General features: G+C 53.8%; 1 protein-coding gene across 1 annotated transcript; it reads right to left on the reverse strand.

Moving 5' to 3' along the window:
• Positions 1 to 9,431: 9,431 nt before the first annotated feature.
• Positions 9,432 to 14,451, reverse strand: SOX12 (SRY-box transcription factor 12). Its single transcript, XM_079783842.1, has one exon. It carries the CDS (start codon positions 13,905 to 13,907, stop codon positions 12,957 to 12,959), a length of 951 nt encoding a protein of 316 aa, XP_079639968.1. The 5' UTR covers positions 13,908 to 14,451; the 3' UTR covers positions 9,432 to 12,956.
• Positions 14,452 to 16,058: the final 1,607 nt, after the last annotated feature.

A 16,058-nucleotide genomic window follows, 5' to 3' on the forward strand; every position in this document is an offset into this window, starting at 1 on the left:
TATCAAATATATAGGATGGGGCAAACGCAGATTTACAGTTGTTCATATTAAAAATAATACAATAATTAACTAATAATAATATAAGAATAAACCCTGTGTTTTGTGTACTCACAACTGTAAACCTGTGTTTGCCCCATCCTGTACGATGCTCATTATGTGCAAAGGATTGTCTGAGTGCTTCATAGGTATTACTTATTTAGGGGTGTGTGTGTGTGTGTGTGTGTGTGAGAGAGAGAGAGAGAGAGAGAGAGAGAGAGAGAGAGAGAGAGAGAATAAAAGATCCTGGAGCTCAAAATGATAGGCCTTGAGTGGAGAGGCAGGCCACATGAGATCTTTCAGGGCGTCATAAGGAGTTAGGTCCTTGCAGAAGTGGAAAAGTCTAATGCCTCTTGAGCCCAAATAGAAAGAAATGAGCTTTTAAAAGGTGCTGGACACAGTAAAATCTATTAATTCATTAAAATGTTCCAAGGCAAAGATAAGGTAAGGCAGCGATTTTCAACTGGTGTGCTGCAAGAATTTTTAAAACATGCCATACCTGCCTGGCTGGTGTGACTCAGTGGTTGAACATTTACCCATGAACCAGGAGGTCACAGTTAGATTCCCAGTTAGGGCACATGCCTGGGTTGTGGGCTCAATCCTCAGTGAGGGGCGTGTAGAGGGCAGCTGATCAATGATTCTCTCTCATCATTGATGTTTCTCTCTCCCTCTTCCTTCCTCTCTGAAATCAATGAATATATATTTTTATTAACAAAAATATATTTTAAAAAATAAAGCAAACCTAAGCCCTATGCATTGAAGCATTGTGGGTGTGGTTTTAGTACATGGAACTGGCTAGAGTCAAATGGGTAAGATGACTAAATTATTTATTATTATTACTAGAGGCCCGGTGCATGAAATTTGTGCACTCAGGTGGGGGGTCCCTCAGCCCAGCCTATGCCCTCTCGCAGTCTAGGATTATTTAGAGAGAGTAGAAGGAGGGAGGCGGGGGAGAGAGAGAGAAACATCAATATGAGAGATCCACATTGATTGGTTGCCTCCCGCCTGTGCCTCAACTGGGGATTAAACCTGCAAACCAGGTACGTATGTGCCCTTGACCAGGAATGGAACCTGTGACACTTCGGTCCTCAGGCCGACACTCTAAACACTGAGCCACACTGGCTCAGGCTAAATTTTTGAGAGAATGCTTCTGTCAAAGAAATCACAAGCCTGGGATAAAAAGCTCATGGTTGTTTGAATCTCAAAATGATCCTAGCACTTACATCCATTAGCATGGCTACTATCCTCTCTAATAAAACGGTAGTATGCAAATTAACCATCACTCCGCTACATAAGCCACGCCCACCAGCCAATCAGGGCGAGTATGCAAATTAACCCAAACCAAGATGGCTACAGCCACAGAGAGCAAGGTTTCCCAGGTAACAGAGGAAGCCAAGCTTTCCATAGCCGTTGCAGGCCTAAGCCTCCACTCAAGCTACAAAGTTTCAATTATAGAAGGTAAACAAATTCAAACAAATGGCAGCAGAATGGAGCTTGAGAGAGCAGGCCAGGGTTGCCGGCGGCAACAGGGGAAGCAAAGCTTTCCGCACACCCTGGCCGGGCTCACCCGCTTAAGGCTACAAAGTTTCAATTGTAGAAGGTGAATTAACTGCCACAGAAATGGCTGCCGCCCCGCCCCGGAGGGAGCAGCAGGCTTGGCTCCGCTCCAGGCTACAAAGTTTCAATTGTAGAAGGAAAATAAATCCCAGATACCAGGGCCTCTGCTTGGGTTGCCAGGGGACTTGGCCGGCCTGCAAACCACCACAGGCCCCTCGCTCAGGCCGCCCCACACCCCAAGGGAACCCCCACCTGATCCGGGACACCCTTCAGGGCAAACCAGCTGGCCCCCACCAGTGCACCAGGCCTCTATCTTATCTAATAAAAGAGTAATATGCAGATTGACCATCACTGCAACACACAATATAGCTGCCCCCATGTGGTCAAAGATCCTGCCCCCATGTGGACACAAGATGGCCACCACAAGATGGCCAGCAGGGGAAGGCAGTTGGGAGGCACCCGGCCTGCAAGGGAGGGCAGTTGAGAGGGACCAGGCTTGCAAGGGAGGGCAGTTGGAGGTGATCAACCCTGCAGGAGAGGGCAGTTAGGGGTGACCAGGCTGGCAGAGGAGGGAAGTTGGGGGCAAACAGGCTGGCAGGGGAGCAGTTAAGTATCAACCAGGCTGGCAGCGGAGTGGTTAGGGGGTGATCAGGCTGGCAGGCAGAAGCGGTTAGGGGCAATCAGGAAGGCAGGCAGGCAAGCAGTTGGGAGCCAGCAGTCCTGGATTGTGAGAGGGATGTCCGACTGCCCGTTTAGGCCCGATCCCACCAGGATTGGGCCTAAACGGGCAGTCGGACATCCCTCCAGGAGTCCCAGATTGGAGAGGGTACAGGCTGGGCTGAGGGACAACCCCCCGCCGTGCACGAATTTCGTGCACTGGGCTTCTAGTACAAAAAATAAAAAAGCAAAACCAGCCCTGGCCAATTTGATTCAGTGGACAGAGAGCGTCAGCCTGCAGACCAAAGGGTCCTGGGTTTGATTCCGGTCAGGGGCAGGTCCCTTGGTTGCAGGCTCCTCCCCGGCCTGGGCCCTGGTCAGGGCTCATGCAAGAGGCAACCAATCGATGTGTTTCTCTCACATCGATGTTTCTCTCGTGTTTCCCTCTCTCTTCCACTCTCCCTGAAAATCAATGGAAAAATATCGTTGGGTGAGGATTAACAAAAAACAAAAACAACAAATAAAAAGCAAAACCAGAAAATTACAATCGTTAGTGAGACCTGGAGAAATTGGAACCCTTGTGTAATGTTAGTGAGAATGTAAAATGGTGTCGCTGCTATGGAAAACACTATGGCAATTCCTTGAAAAATAAAATTACCATATGATCCAGCAATTCCACTTCTGAGTATACATTTAAAAGAACTAAAATCAGGGTATCTTGAAGAGATATTTGTACACCATACTTATAGCAGCATTACTCACAAGTCTTAATGTGGAAGTAACCCAAATTTCCATGCTATGGATAAACAAAATGTGATCCTATATAATAAAACCCTAATATGCAAATCAACTGAACGGCAGAACAACCAGTTGCTATGACACGCACTGACCACCAGGGAGCAGATGCTCAACACAGGAGCTGCCCCCTGGTGGTCAGTGTGCTCCCATAGGGGGAGTGCCGCTCAGCCAGAAGCCAGGCTTATGACTGGTGAGCGCAGCGGCAGTGGCAGGAGCCTCTCCGGCCTTTCAAGGCAGCACTAAGGACCCCTTGGGGGATGTCCAACTGCGCTTTTGCTGGGAGTAGGCCTAAGCCGAAGTTGGACATCCCCCGAGGGGTCCTGAACTGGGAGAGGGTCCAGGCTGGGCTGAGGACCCCTCACCCCCCAGAGCACGAATGTTGTGCACTGGGCCTCTAGTATATACATACAATGGAATATTATTTAGTCTGGAAAAGAAAGGAAGTTTTGACACATGCTATAACATGGGTGCACCTTGAGGACATTATGTTAAGTGAAGTGAGATAGTCACAAAAAGACAAATAATGTAAATTCTACTTATATGAGGTACCTAGAATAGTTAAATTATAAAGTCAGAAAATAGAATGGTTTTTGCCAGGGGCTGGGGGGAAGGCGAAAGGAAGAGTTTTTTAATGGGTACAGAGTTTCAGTTTTGCAAGATAAAAAGAGTTCTAAAGATGGATGGTGGTGATGGTTGCACAACCCTGGACTACTTGCCACTGATCTCTGTACCTAAGAATGGTTAAGGTGCTAAATGACATGTTATGTGTATTTACCACAAGTTTTAAGCATCAAAATATTAAAAGAAGGAGGAGGAGAAAAAGGAGGAACTCATCCTAAGGTTCTCAAAAGTTTGTAGGCGGGAAGTGGAAGGAAAATGCTGTGGCCCTCCCCAGGATCACAGGCAGCTCTGGGTCCGGTTGCCTTCCAGTCTGTTCCTCGCTCTTTCCCTGCTCAGGCTGCATTTCCCAGCCACCCTTGTCAGCGGGCATCCAGCTGAGCTCAGCCAAGAGGAAGAGGCAGGATAGGAGGTTGACAAGAAAAAGGGAGAAGCCACGATTTTTCTGCCCTTCTTCCTAAGCTTCTCTAGATCGCCTGATACAACCACCTCATCTGAAATAGTGGCCCCTCCTCACTCTTTATCCCCTTCACCACATGACATTATTATATACTGGTGACCCGGTGCACAAAATTCATGCACGGAGGGGGGGGGGCGGTGTCCCTCAGCCTGGCCTGCACCCTCTCCAATCTGGGACCCCTCGAGGGATGTCCAACTGCCGGTCCCTGTGGGATCGGGCCTAAACCAGCAGTCAGACATCCCTCTCGCAATCCGGGACCGCTGGCTCCTAACCACTCACCTGCCTGCCTGCCTGATTGCCCCTAACCACTCTACCTGCTGGCCTGCTCACCCCCAACTGCCCCCCCGCCCCCGCCGGCCTGCTCGCCACCAACTTCCCCCCCACCTGCCAGCCTGCTCGCCCCCAACTGACCCCCACCCCTGCCGGCCTGATTACCCTCAACTGCTCTCCCCTCCTGGCCTGATCGCCCCTAACCACCTCTGCCTCAGCTCCACCACCATGGCTTTGTCCAGAAGGAGGTCCGGAAGGTCTCCCAGTCTAATTAGCATATTACCCTTTTATTAGTATAGATATTTAAGTGTTGATATATTGTGTGTTTCCATTCACTAGCATGTAAAGCCTTATAAAGGCAAGGACTATGTCGGTTTTGCTCACTGAAGAATTCCCAATCCTTAAGACAGTGCCTGGCACAGGGCAGGCACTCAGTAAGGATTTGTTGAAAGAGTGAATAAATTTAGCAGTTGAATAAAATACACACAAAAGAAGGGGGAAAGCCCTAAGGAACACCTGACAGGTATTCATAATCTGCATTAAAAGCAGAGAGGTCAGGTAACGTAAGTCACACAGTAAATCCTTCAATGACCTCAAACCCAGACTTCTTTCCATTCTGGGTTGGTATCCAGGTTTCTAAAAAGATCCTTAGTGTAAGATATTTTTTGGATAGAAGAAGCAGAACTTGACATTCATTTAGTTAACAGGAAATCCTGAAAACAACTGAGAGTGAAAAATTAAGTTGCTAAGAGACCTCCGAGGATTGGGGAGAGGGTTGGAATTCATTGCTAGGCAACCTGGAAAAAGCTAGACAGGCAGGTTTGGCTATAAACACCTCCCTCCCACCCTTCCTTCCATAGGCTCCTACAATGCCAGGCCGGGTATGCTCTTAAAGACCTCTAGTCCAACCCCCTAACTGTACAGATGGGGACACTGAGGCTCCAAAAGGCAATGTGATTGGCCCAAAGTTGCTCCAATTTCTCAACAAGAGCAAAGACCAATGGTATGGGAGGCCATTGTCATGCAGAGTGGCCTGGCATGGCTGAGGAAGTTTTAGAGCAGAGATGGTAGCTGAAGAAGAGTCTATAAAACACACTGCAAAAGGCCTTGAATGCGGGGTCAAGAACTTTAGCCATTACCCTGAAGGTGGTGAATGTAGTGGGGAGCCCCCGCAAGGTTTTCCATGATCGTCAGATTTGTGTTTTCAAAAGACCCCTTGGGTTTCCGTGTGGAGACTCTGGAGAAAGTCCAAATGCCTTCAAGGGCCTTCATGCTCTTGTCAGTCTATCTCCTCTCTCCCAACCGCCCCTCCAGCCACAGCCCACTTCTTCCCACGTCAGCTTCTCTGGATGAGTCTTCCCACTTGCCTTTACTGGTGTCTGGAAAGCTTTTTTCCTTCTGAATCACCTCATCCTACTGTTCTAGTTATAATTGCTGCCCCCAAACTCAGTAGTGTGGATAACCACCCTTCATTATGCTCCTGAGCACTAACTATGGGTCAGGGACTGAAACAGGGCAAGAGGGGGTGGCTTTTCTCTGCTCCATGATGGCCGAGTCTCAGCTGGGAAGACGACAACAGCTGGGAGTGACCTGAATGACGGGGCTGGAAACACCTGGAGGCTTCGTCACCTACATGTCTGGCCCCTGAGCAGGTGCCTGCACACCTAGAGCCCCTACACGTGGTCTCCCCGTGTGTCTTGGGCTTCTTCCCCACATGATGGTCTTAGGGTCATTGGGCTTCTCACATGGTAGTCGGGTGTGACCGAACCTTGGAAACGTACAGCATCGTTCCACTGTATCCTATTTGGTACAAGTGGATCACAAAGGCCAGCCCAGATTCAAGGGGAAGGACTTTCATGGAAGGAATGTCAACGAACTTGTAGCCATATTCTAAAAGCACAACTTACTGAGGTCTCACAGTTTCGATATCCTGGAGGAAAAAATATGTTTTTTTTTAATTAAAAAAAATATATCCCGGAGGAGGTGACCTGACCACCCTCTGTTCCATGTCTGGACTAAGTGCCTCCTCTGTGTTCCCCCGGCCCTGCTGTCCATCTCCACCAGTGCATTCCTATCCCTGTGTTTATGTATCTTCCTCCTCCTCAGATCTGTCTTTTTCATCTTGTATGTCCAGAGTCTGGCATAAGTAACCCCTTAACAAATGTCTGTTGAATGGGTGAGTGAATGAGAGATCGAATGACCTACGGCACAGAGTCCAACGCAGAAGTCATTCCTTCCTCGTGAAATGTACATATTAATTGAAAAGACAGACACCCGAAACCTATATGTTCATGTTGACCAAATTCACCCCAATAAATTTAATCTAAAAAATAATTGGAAAGGTACAAAATAAAAACTATATGTGGTAAATGCTATTAAGAAAAATAAAGCAAAGGAGATATCATAAGGGGTGGTGGTGATACTTTGGTTGGGGAAGACCTTTTTGAGGTAATGACATTGGAGCTGAGACATGAAGAAAGTGGAGAAGAGCATTTCAAGCGGAGTGAACAGCATGTACCAAGGGCCTGAGGTGGGTGGATGTGTGCTTGGCAGTTTTGAGGAACAGCAAGGAAGTCAGTATGGCTAGAGCATGGTGAGAAAAGGAAAAGGCAGTTGGAAATAAGTACCAGGATGAGCCACAGCCAGATCACACAGGGCTTTAGAGGACGTGCTGAGGACTTTGGCTTTGAGCCTGAATGAGATGGAGACCATTAGAGAGTGCTGAGCAGAGGGAGGACATGGTCTGATTTATGGTTTAACCAGATCCCTTTAGCTGATGTGTGGACAATAAGACTGTGAACAGGGCAGAGGAGAAAGCAGAGTCCAGTGAGGAGGTCAGTACAGGACCCAGAGACGATGGGAGCCAGGAGCAGGAGGGTGGCCATGAAAGAGGGGAGAAGTGCTAGGACACAGGACACATTTTGAAGGCAGGGCCAAGGGATCTGACACCATGAGGAAGAGAGGAGCCATGAGACAGAGGTTTTTGGCCTTTAAGTGATGTTTGAAGATGTGGGTGGGACTAGGGAGCAGGCTTGGGAGCTTTGTGGAAACAAAAACTTACTTTCAGACATGCCAAGTTTGGAGGACCAATTAGATATCCCAGGGGAGATAACAAGAAGGCAGCTAGATGCCCTGACCGGTTTGGCTCAGTGGATAGAGCATCGGCCTGCAGACTGAAGGGTCCCAGTTTCGATTTCGGTCAAGGGCATGTGCCTTGGTTGCAGGCACATCTCCAGTGGGGGGTGTGCAGGAGGCAGCTGATCGATGTTTCTCTCTCATCGATGTTTCTGACTCTCTCTCCTTCTCCCTTCCTCTCTGTAAAATATCAATAAAATATATTTAAAAAAAAAAAAAAAGAAGGCAGCTAGACAGACAAGTCTGGAAATGTTGGGATGGAGATACAAACCTGAGAACCCACAGTTGAGATAAGCAGAATTCTAAGATGGCCCCCAAGATTCCTACCCGCTGCTGTGCAAGCCTGACATAAGCTCTTCCCCAGTGTGGGCGAGACCAGAGCGCATCATAACCGTCAGTCTCGTGATTAGGTCAAAACAGCAAAGGTGAAGGGATTTTGCAGATGTGACTCAGGTCCCAAATTAGTTGATTTCTAATTCATCAAAAGGGCGATTTTTCTCCGAGGCGTGATTGAATCAAGCACGTCCTTTGAAAGAGAGCCTTCCCTGAGTCAAGTGACTGGAAGCTGAGAAAGACTCTCCTGCTGACCTTTTTTTTTTTTTTTTTTTTTTTAATATATTTTATTGATTTTTCACAGAGAGGAAGGGAGAGGGATAGAGAGCTAGAAACATCGATGAGAGAGAGACATCGACCAGCTGCCTCCTGCACACCCCCCACCGGGGATGTGCCCGCAACCAATGCACATGCCCTCGACCGGAATCGAACCCGGGACCCTCCGGTCCGCAGACCGACGCTCTATCCACTGAGCCAAACCGGTTTCGGCTCTCCTGCTGACCTTGACAAAAGCAGCTGCCGTGCAGTGAGAAGGCCTGTGAAGAAAGAAACTGTGAGCACCGGCTCTTAGGAATCAAGCATGGCCCCAGGCGACAGCCAGGAAGAAGACAGGGACCCCATTCTTAAACACCAGGAACGGAATTCTGCCCACCAGCACGTGAACTCGGAAGAGATGCTGAGCTCCAGAACGGAAGGCAGCCCAGCCAACACCTTCACTGCAGCCTTGTGAGATCCTGAGCAGGGAACCGAGCTAAGGCACACCTGGCCTCCTGGGAAACAACAAACACGTCGTTTTAGCTGCTAAATTTCGGCCATTTGTTATGTAGCAATGGATAACCAACAAATCGGCGTTAAGGGTCTTGAAGCCTTGGAACCAAGATGGCTCAAAGAGCCCAGGCAAGGGACCTGAGTCAGTAACTGCATGAATGCAGTGAGCTTGGAGTTGGACACACCCCCAACTGCTTCCCACTCCTTTCAGCCACTAGGTGTCCCCAGAGTCCACACAAGCAGATCCCCCCACCTTTCTCAGGTCAGAATCCATTTCCTTCTGAAATGGAAGGAACCAAGTAATAAATGGTCTCGCCTCTATTCCTATCCCATCTCCTCCACTTTACATATGAGGAGACTAAGGCCTGCAAAGGGAAAGAGCCTGGCCCAAGGCTGACGCACTGTAAACAGCCAGGCATTTTAGCCTCCCCGCCCCCTCCTCTCGGCCTCCTCCCTGAGGATTCTGAAGGGCAAACAGACTGATGACCGTCCGCCCTTTCTCAGCTTTGACCGGGAGAGGGGGTTCACATGAGAACGACATCAGCAGAGGGCTCTGGAGCGCCTTGTGGGCTGAAGCCGGAGTGTCTATGGGATGCCTACTGGAAAGGGTACAACCCTAAGGTTGGGGCCGTGTTGGTGGTGAGGTGAATAGACTCTTCCTGACACCAACTCCCAGGGGGGTGGCGGGATCAGAGGTGCCAGGCCAGGGTTGCTGAGCCAGCTACCCGATGCCCTTTGTCCAGCCCCTCGCATCCTCCATTGCAGACTGGGTTCTCCAGAAACAGACACAGAGACTGAATTTGGGGTGCAAAATATTTATTAGGGATAAACACCTGTGAAAAGAAAAGGGAGGAAGCAGGATTGGGTATAGGAAGTCAAATGGCACTGCAGGCCTGGCAAAGCCTTTCCCACCCGGGAGGGGCCTTGGGTGAGTGTGGGGGAGGGGCAGTACAAGTACTGTCTGCCAGAGTCTGTCCCACCCTGAACCGAGACGGCCAGGCAGTCACACCTGATCTCACTCAGACACCAGACACAGGCAGCCCTGGATGAATGGCGCTCTGCAACTGGAGCGGGCCCTCAAAGAGCTGGCAGGGAGAGGCTCTCCGCTGGCCAGACTTCCCACAGCTGGGGAAGTCTTTGCTGGAAGGGGGTTATGGGGGCCACCTGTCTGTCTTCCACAGTTCCTTAGCTCTTTCTTATAGGACTTGGGGGGTGGGGTATCTTGTTTCCAATCAGAGAAGCCGAGAAACTGTCACTGTAATTTCTGCGCTGCCCCAGGCCACCTTTCTGTACACACCCAGCCCTCCCAAACCGTGCTCTAGTCCCCCTTTATATCCCCTATGGGTATCCCAGGCCCCAAATACCCTCTAAATAAGGTCTGCACGCTCGGCCTTGGTTCTTACTGGGGAAACAGGCTTTGTCCAACCTTAGGAAGTCACAGGACCTGGTAGAGGAATAATTAAGGTGCAGGGGTGTCCGGGGGACAAAAGAATTTTGAAAGCCTTGGTCCGTTTCCAAAACACATGGTGAGACTCTCAGGGGTAGAAATCATTGTTGCTTGAGGCTTTTCTTTCCTCCTTTAATAAATTTATACGTTGGGCCAATTATGTGCCAGGCACTGAGACCAGCACCACGCTCTAGGCTCTGAGCCCTGTGCAGTTCCGAACAGGGAGAGGTAGCACCCTGAAGTAATACAGAGACCGAGCCAAGATTTGGAGCCCCGTCTCTGATCTTGGTTGCTCTTCACCACTCTGACCCTCAGTTTCCTCCTCTGGACAAGGGAGTAATACAATTTCTGGTTAAATGCTTCTCACTTCGAACTCCATTTCACCCTAGGAAGCAGGTACTACTATCATCCCCATATTACACATATGGAAAGAAGAGTCAGGGTCAAGTGAACTTGCTCAAGGTCACACAGGGAATGGAGCTAGGCTTTGAGCCCAACACTGCTTCTTAATCCTCATTAAGATCAGGGTCAAATGGGCCCCCCTGCACCAGGTATGTCTCATACATTTCATTTGCTCCACAAGGATTTAAAACTATGAGTCAGCTTTCATTTTGAAATTGAGATGATCATAGAAACAGCCACTTTGCACTTTTTTCTTGAAAAACCTAGCCATCTGGCCACTGTGGGGTGCAATCCCTGTACAGAATCAACTGACAGGAGGTGAGCACCCTCCTCTCCCCGCGAGCCCATGTCCTCCCAGACTCTCATTCATTTGTTACCTGCCTGGCCCCTGCAGGAATGAGTTCCCCTTCCTTAATGAAGACCAGGGAGTCCTGAGATAGAGGGAGACAGAGGCTGGAGGGGCCAGGTTCCTTGCCCTGGAACCCCCCAGCTCTTCCTGTATGGTGCTCAATCAAAAGACTTAAATCTGGCAAACTGTTTGGGAAGGGATGCGGAAAGGCACAGACATGTAGAACCACAGGGCGAGGTAGGGGCAAATACACTTTATTCAGTCCTGGCATCAGACTGGCATTAAGTCCTGCTGTGGGTGCCAGTGCCCCAGATGGGAGGGATCCCTCCCCTCAGCTACTAGACTAGTTCTCCAAGACCACAGACAATGACATCTCTTCACTCACATGACGTTTTCTGGGGTTTTTCATTGTCTTTTTGTTGTTGTTTTACTTAAAAAAAGAAAGAGAAAGAGAGAGAGAGAGCGCGAGAAAAGGCCCAGAGCCGGAGCACCAAGCGTAAAGGAGGCAGCTGGTGGCTTTGTCAGCGACGGGAACGCGTGGGGCAGAGACCAGCAGAGACCCTGGGCAGGGGTCCCGGAGGACTCTGGGACCGTTTGTTCCTGAGATTTGTGTGTGTGAATGAGAGTGTGTGCACACCTGGGAGGGTGAACACACGCCGGTGAGATACAGGTAGTGAGGGCAAGGGGGGTCGGGGGAGGCCGGAGGGGCGGGGCTTGAGCCAAGAATTGGAGTAACAGGGGTAACATCAGGGGCAGGGTCCCGAAGGCACCCGAAACTGGACACAACTTCCTCCTACAGCAGCTCTATCCCTATTGTTCACGGAAAAACTGAGGCGCACAGGGCACACCTCCACTGCTCTGACCGCCCTCCAGTCTCACTGGTCCAGTCCATGGTCTCTCTCAAGTCAGCTGCTTAAAAACGAGGCTCTTCTTGCCACTCCATCTGCTATCACGCCTCAGTCTCAACCCCTAGTAGCTTCGTGCCTCAGTTTCTCCCACTGAAATCGACCACTGTGGGCACAGAGGAGCTTGGGTGACAGAATGGGGCTGTGGGCTTGAGGAGCCGCCCAGGCTGGGAGTGTGCCCTGGAGTGACAGGGCACTTCCGGGGGAGGAGGGGAGCAGCAGGGACCCTGTCCCCAAACAGCTTGGTATGTGTCTTGGTTCTGAGTTTTCTTGGGTAGGTAGCCCCTTTTGTCTCCTGGTGAATTTCCAGAAAAAGACCCTACCCCCAATTCCCAGGTAGGAGAATTTAAGAGAGGTTTCTGGAAACCAAAATAGGCTGTAGAGGCATTCAAGCAGTCGGTGTGTGTGTGGGGGTGGGAGCGGGGAGGTTGCATATGGGTCTGGGCGACCCCGTAAGCGAAAGGGGGTTATGCCCCTTGGGGCAGTTCCAAGTTCCAAACCAACACTTTCGGACCAGCTGGTCCCTTTCTCCCCCTTCTGAGTGCTCCTCCCATTAAGGCAGTGACGCCCCGTCGGGTTGAAAGGAAGCCGCAGCTCCCGAATCAAAATATTTCTCAGGAGAGCTCCATACCCACCCCGCTTCTCCCCAGCGCTGGACAGAGGGACCAGCCCCCTCCTCCCAAGAAGCATTAAGCATGCGCGAGAAGGGGGCGGGTCCCAGCGCTCCCGGAGAAAAGGGAGCGCGCCCCTCCCCCCGCCATGGAAGGGGAGGGGCCTGGGAGCCGCGCGCGGGGCCGCCGGGCCCCAGCGCCCCCTCCAACAGGAGAGGAGGCGGGCTCGGAGAAGGCGGAGGGATCCCAGAGCAAGGGCAGGGGCGTGTCCTCCGGCCTCGAGGAAGGGCAAGTGCATAGTGGGGGAGGGGCACAGGTTTGCAGGAAAGGACGGGAGGTGTGTCGGAGGGGGGCTGGCTGCTGGTGGCTGTGCAGGAGGGGGCAGGACGGGGAGGGGCTTGGATGTCAGGGAAAGGGTGGGGGTTGGGCTCTCTTGGGGTGTGTCTGCGGGGGAGGGGCATGTCTGGATTCGAGGGGGATGGGCACGTCTAGGAGGGGGGAGGCTGCGTGGGAGTTGGGGTGCCAGCCTCGGCCTCCGAGGGGCCCCAATACCTGATTCCTGTATGTAAACAGCTGGTTTGGGGGCTTGCGCGCCCCGCTGACGGTGGGCTCAGTAGGTGAAAACCAGGTCGGCGATGCTAGACGGGCGCCAGTCCCCCGCGATCATCTCGGTGACCTCGGGGGTGCAGTAGTCCGGGAACTCGAAGTGCGACGTGCCTGAGGGAGGCTGCAGGTCCGGGTCGCGGTCTAGGGCGCTGCAGTCCAGGCCGGCTGGGCACGGGGGCAGTTTGGACAGAAAGCCCAGCGTCTCCTCTCCCGTGGCCACCGTCTCTTCTTCGCCATCCTCCGCCGCCGCCGTGGTCTCCTCCTCCTCTTCCTCAGGCTCCTCGTCCTCCGACGGATTCGGGGAGGCGGTGGTGACAGCCGCCCCCTCGCCCGACGGCCCCTGGGCGCGCTCGGCTGGTCCCCGGGCAGCCCGCCCCGCCGGGACCATCTTCCACAGCTCCCGCCCGGGGGTCTCGACCAGGCGCACTTCTAGCAGCTCCTCGTCGTCGTCCTCTTCGTCGTCCTCGGGCGCCGCCGCGCCGCCCCCCAAAGGCCCTCCCGCCGCTCGGCGGCTCCCGCGGCCAGGCAGCTGCGGCCCGGACTTGAGCCGGCTGCCGCCACCGCCGCCGCCGCCGGGGGGGCGGGGCCGCGCCTTGGCTGGCGCCCCCTTGCTCTTTTTGCGCGGCCGGTACTTGTAGTCCGGGTAATCCGCCATGTGCTTGAGGCGCAGCCGCTCCGCCTCCCGCACGAACGGGATCTTCTCCGAGTCCTGCAGCAGCTGCCAGCGGCGGCCCAGGCGCTTGGAGATCTCGGCGTTGTGCATGTCGGGCCACTGGTGCATGATCTTCCGCCGTTCGTGTTGTGACCACACCATGAACGCGTTCATCGGTCTCTTAATGTGCCCGCTCGGGGTCTTGCACCAGCCGGGCTCACGCGCCCCCTCTTCGGCCGGCCCGGGCCCCGGGGGCGGCGGCCCGCCGTCCCGTTTGGCCCGCGTACCCCGCTGCTGCACCATCGCGCCTGGGCCCGGGGCCGCTAGACGCCGCCGGGGGCCGTCCGCATCCTCCGCGGCTGAGGTGGGGGAGGAGGCAGCAGCGACGGAGGGGCGGCCCCGCCCCACAACTCGGCCCGGCCCCCGCGAGCTGAGGAGCGAGGAGCTGGGCGCTCGGGCCCAACGGACGGCGGGGGGAGGTCAGCGGCTCAGTCTCAGGCGGGTTCGGCGCGCCCCCGCCGCCTCCCGCAAGTTGCGTCCCGCTGCACGCTACACATTGTTTTGCGGGGGCGGAGGAATTGTACCCCCCGAGCCCCCGCAGGCTCTCCTAGCAGCCTCCTGCTCAGCCGCGGCCCGCGCGCGCCGCTCCCCGCCCGCCGCCTTCCAGTGTCTTTCTCCCCGCGCGGCCCCGCCGGCGCGCGCACCACCCCTCCCCCTCGCCGTCTGCGGGCCGCTGCGGCGCGCGCGGGGCCGCCCCGTGTAAACACCGAGGTGCCCGCTTGGGCTGCGGCCGGGCCACGCCTCGCGCTCGGGCGGCGCGTCACCCGTTGCTGGGCAGAGAACTCGGTATTTGCATCTCCCAATCGCTGGCTGCCAGTGCGGGGCGGGACTGGGCGGTCTCGCGTCTAGGATTGGGGGTGTCGGATGAGATCGGTTTCTTTTCTTAGATTGGGTACTGGGGGGAGGAGGGGGGGGCGCCGATCGTGCTTCCCCCTCTGGCTCCGAAAGCTTGTCCCCGCCCCGCCATGCCTTTGAAATTTTAGCTTATTCGATGACACCTGCTGCCAGGTAGGACCTCCGCCCTCTCCTCTTTCGGGGCGTATTTTTGGACCGTCCCAGAACAGAAGGTTGGGGAGCCTAGCTTAGAAAAGCTCCTTAAGGGAACAGACTCATCGCGCCATAGATGTAGTCCCTGCCAGCACAGACAGGGTCCAGCCACTCAGGGGCTCAACAAAATGCTTCTGGACCCAATGAACCCTTTCCTATTTCTTATCTTGTTCGAGGCGCCAGTATATCCCGAGAAAGAAGGGAATATCACGCTCACTCGATGTACGGAACACTGAGGATGTGTGGACGAGGGCTCGAGACCTAGGCTCGCGGTCTTGCCTGCTCAGCGCACAAGGGCCCGGGGCACCTCGCCTACCAGCCAAATCCTGAGCAGGCGGACCGTCCGCTTTTCACAGTCCTCGGGTGAGGTCCGAGGACGTGTGGGTGCCCCATCGCCAGGTCGCAGCACACATCGCAGCCCTTCTGCTGCGGGATAAGGGCGCGCGACGCAACTCTGAGGTCCGGGCTGGCGAGCGCGTACACAGGGGCGGAGCCAGACCAAGGGGCGTGGCGGGGACGCACGCTCGAGGCGCGTGGCGGGGAGGGGCCGCGCGCTCCCCGCTCACCACGTGTGAGCCCGCGCGGGCACTGCGGGGTGTGTGCTAACCCCGGGGGAGGTCACCTTCATGGCGACCCGCACCTGGGCGACGAGAGAAGGCGTTGAGGCCCAGCCCCTCGGGATCAGTCGCTGGAAGGGGTGGGAATTAGGGGCTCTAAAATGGCATTCCGCTGGGGCGTAGTGGGTGGGCACCGTCCGGGCGGAGGGAACTCGTCTCCAGCAGTAGACCTCACCCTCCACTCCGCGGGTTGGGGCGGAGAGCCCAGCCCGAGGGTGTGGGGCGTGGAGGAGGGGTTGCTGTGCCGAAGCGGGGGGGGGGGGGGGGGGGGCGGGATGATGCTCTGGGTGCCCTGGAGGGAAATTAGAGCATCGCGGGCGGGAGGGGGTGCCTCTTAAAGGCACAGGACACTCCAAAGGAGAAGGGCCTGCTCTCTACCAATGCTTCCTCCGCTGACTTACTGGATGACGATGAAGTCATGCTATTCCCGAGTTTGAACATTCACAACGGCAGCCCGGCCGGTTCAATGCTCGATGGAGTCAGAATTACTGTATTCATATCTTGGTACCTCCTTGGCTTATCTTAAAATGGGGGGAAAGCAGTTTCTCTCTCATAAGGTTGTTTTACAAATTAAGTGGGATAATGGATGTAAATACAAACACATCCCTGCCTGACCCCAAGTAAAAGTATCAAAGAGTGATCATGGGGAAAATAAAAGCTTTAAATTTTTTTCTAACACTTTTCCACTTTTCCCATTTAATATTAATTTTATTTTTAAATGACATGATGG

The sequence above is a fragment of the Cnephaeus nilssonii genome (assembly GCF_951640355.1).
Source record: "Cnephaeus nilssonii genome assembly, chromosome: 11".
NCBI classification, from domain to species: domain Eukaryota; kingdom Metazoa; phylum Chordata; class Mammalia; order Chiroptera; family Vespertilionidae; genus Cnephaeus; species Cnephaeus nilssonii.

Bases quoted from the DNA above. Each gene is read 5' to 3' on its own strand.
- SOX12 (XM_079783842.1), bottom strand. From the start codon at position 13,907: ATGGTGCAGCAGCGGGGTACGCGGGCCAAACGGGACGGCGGGCCGCCG.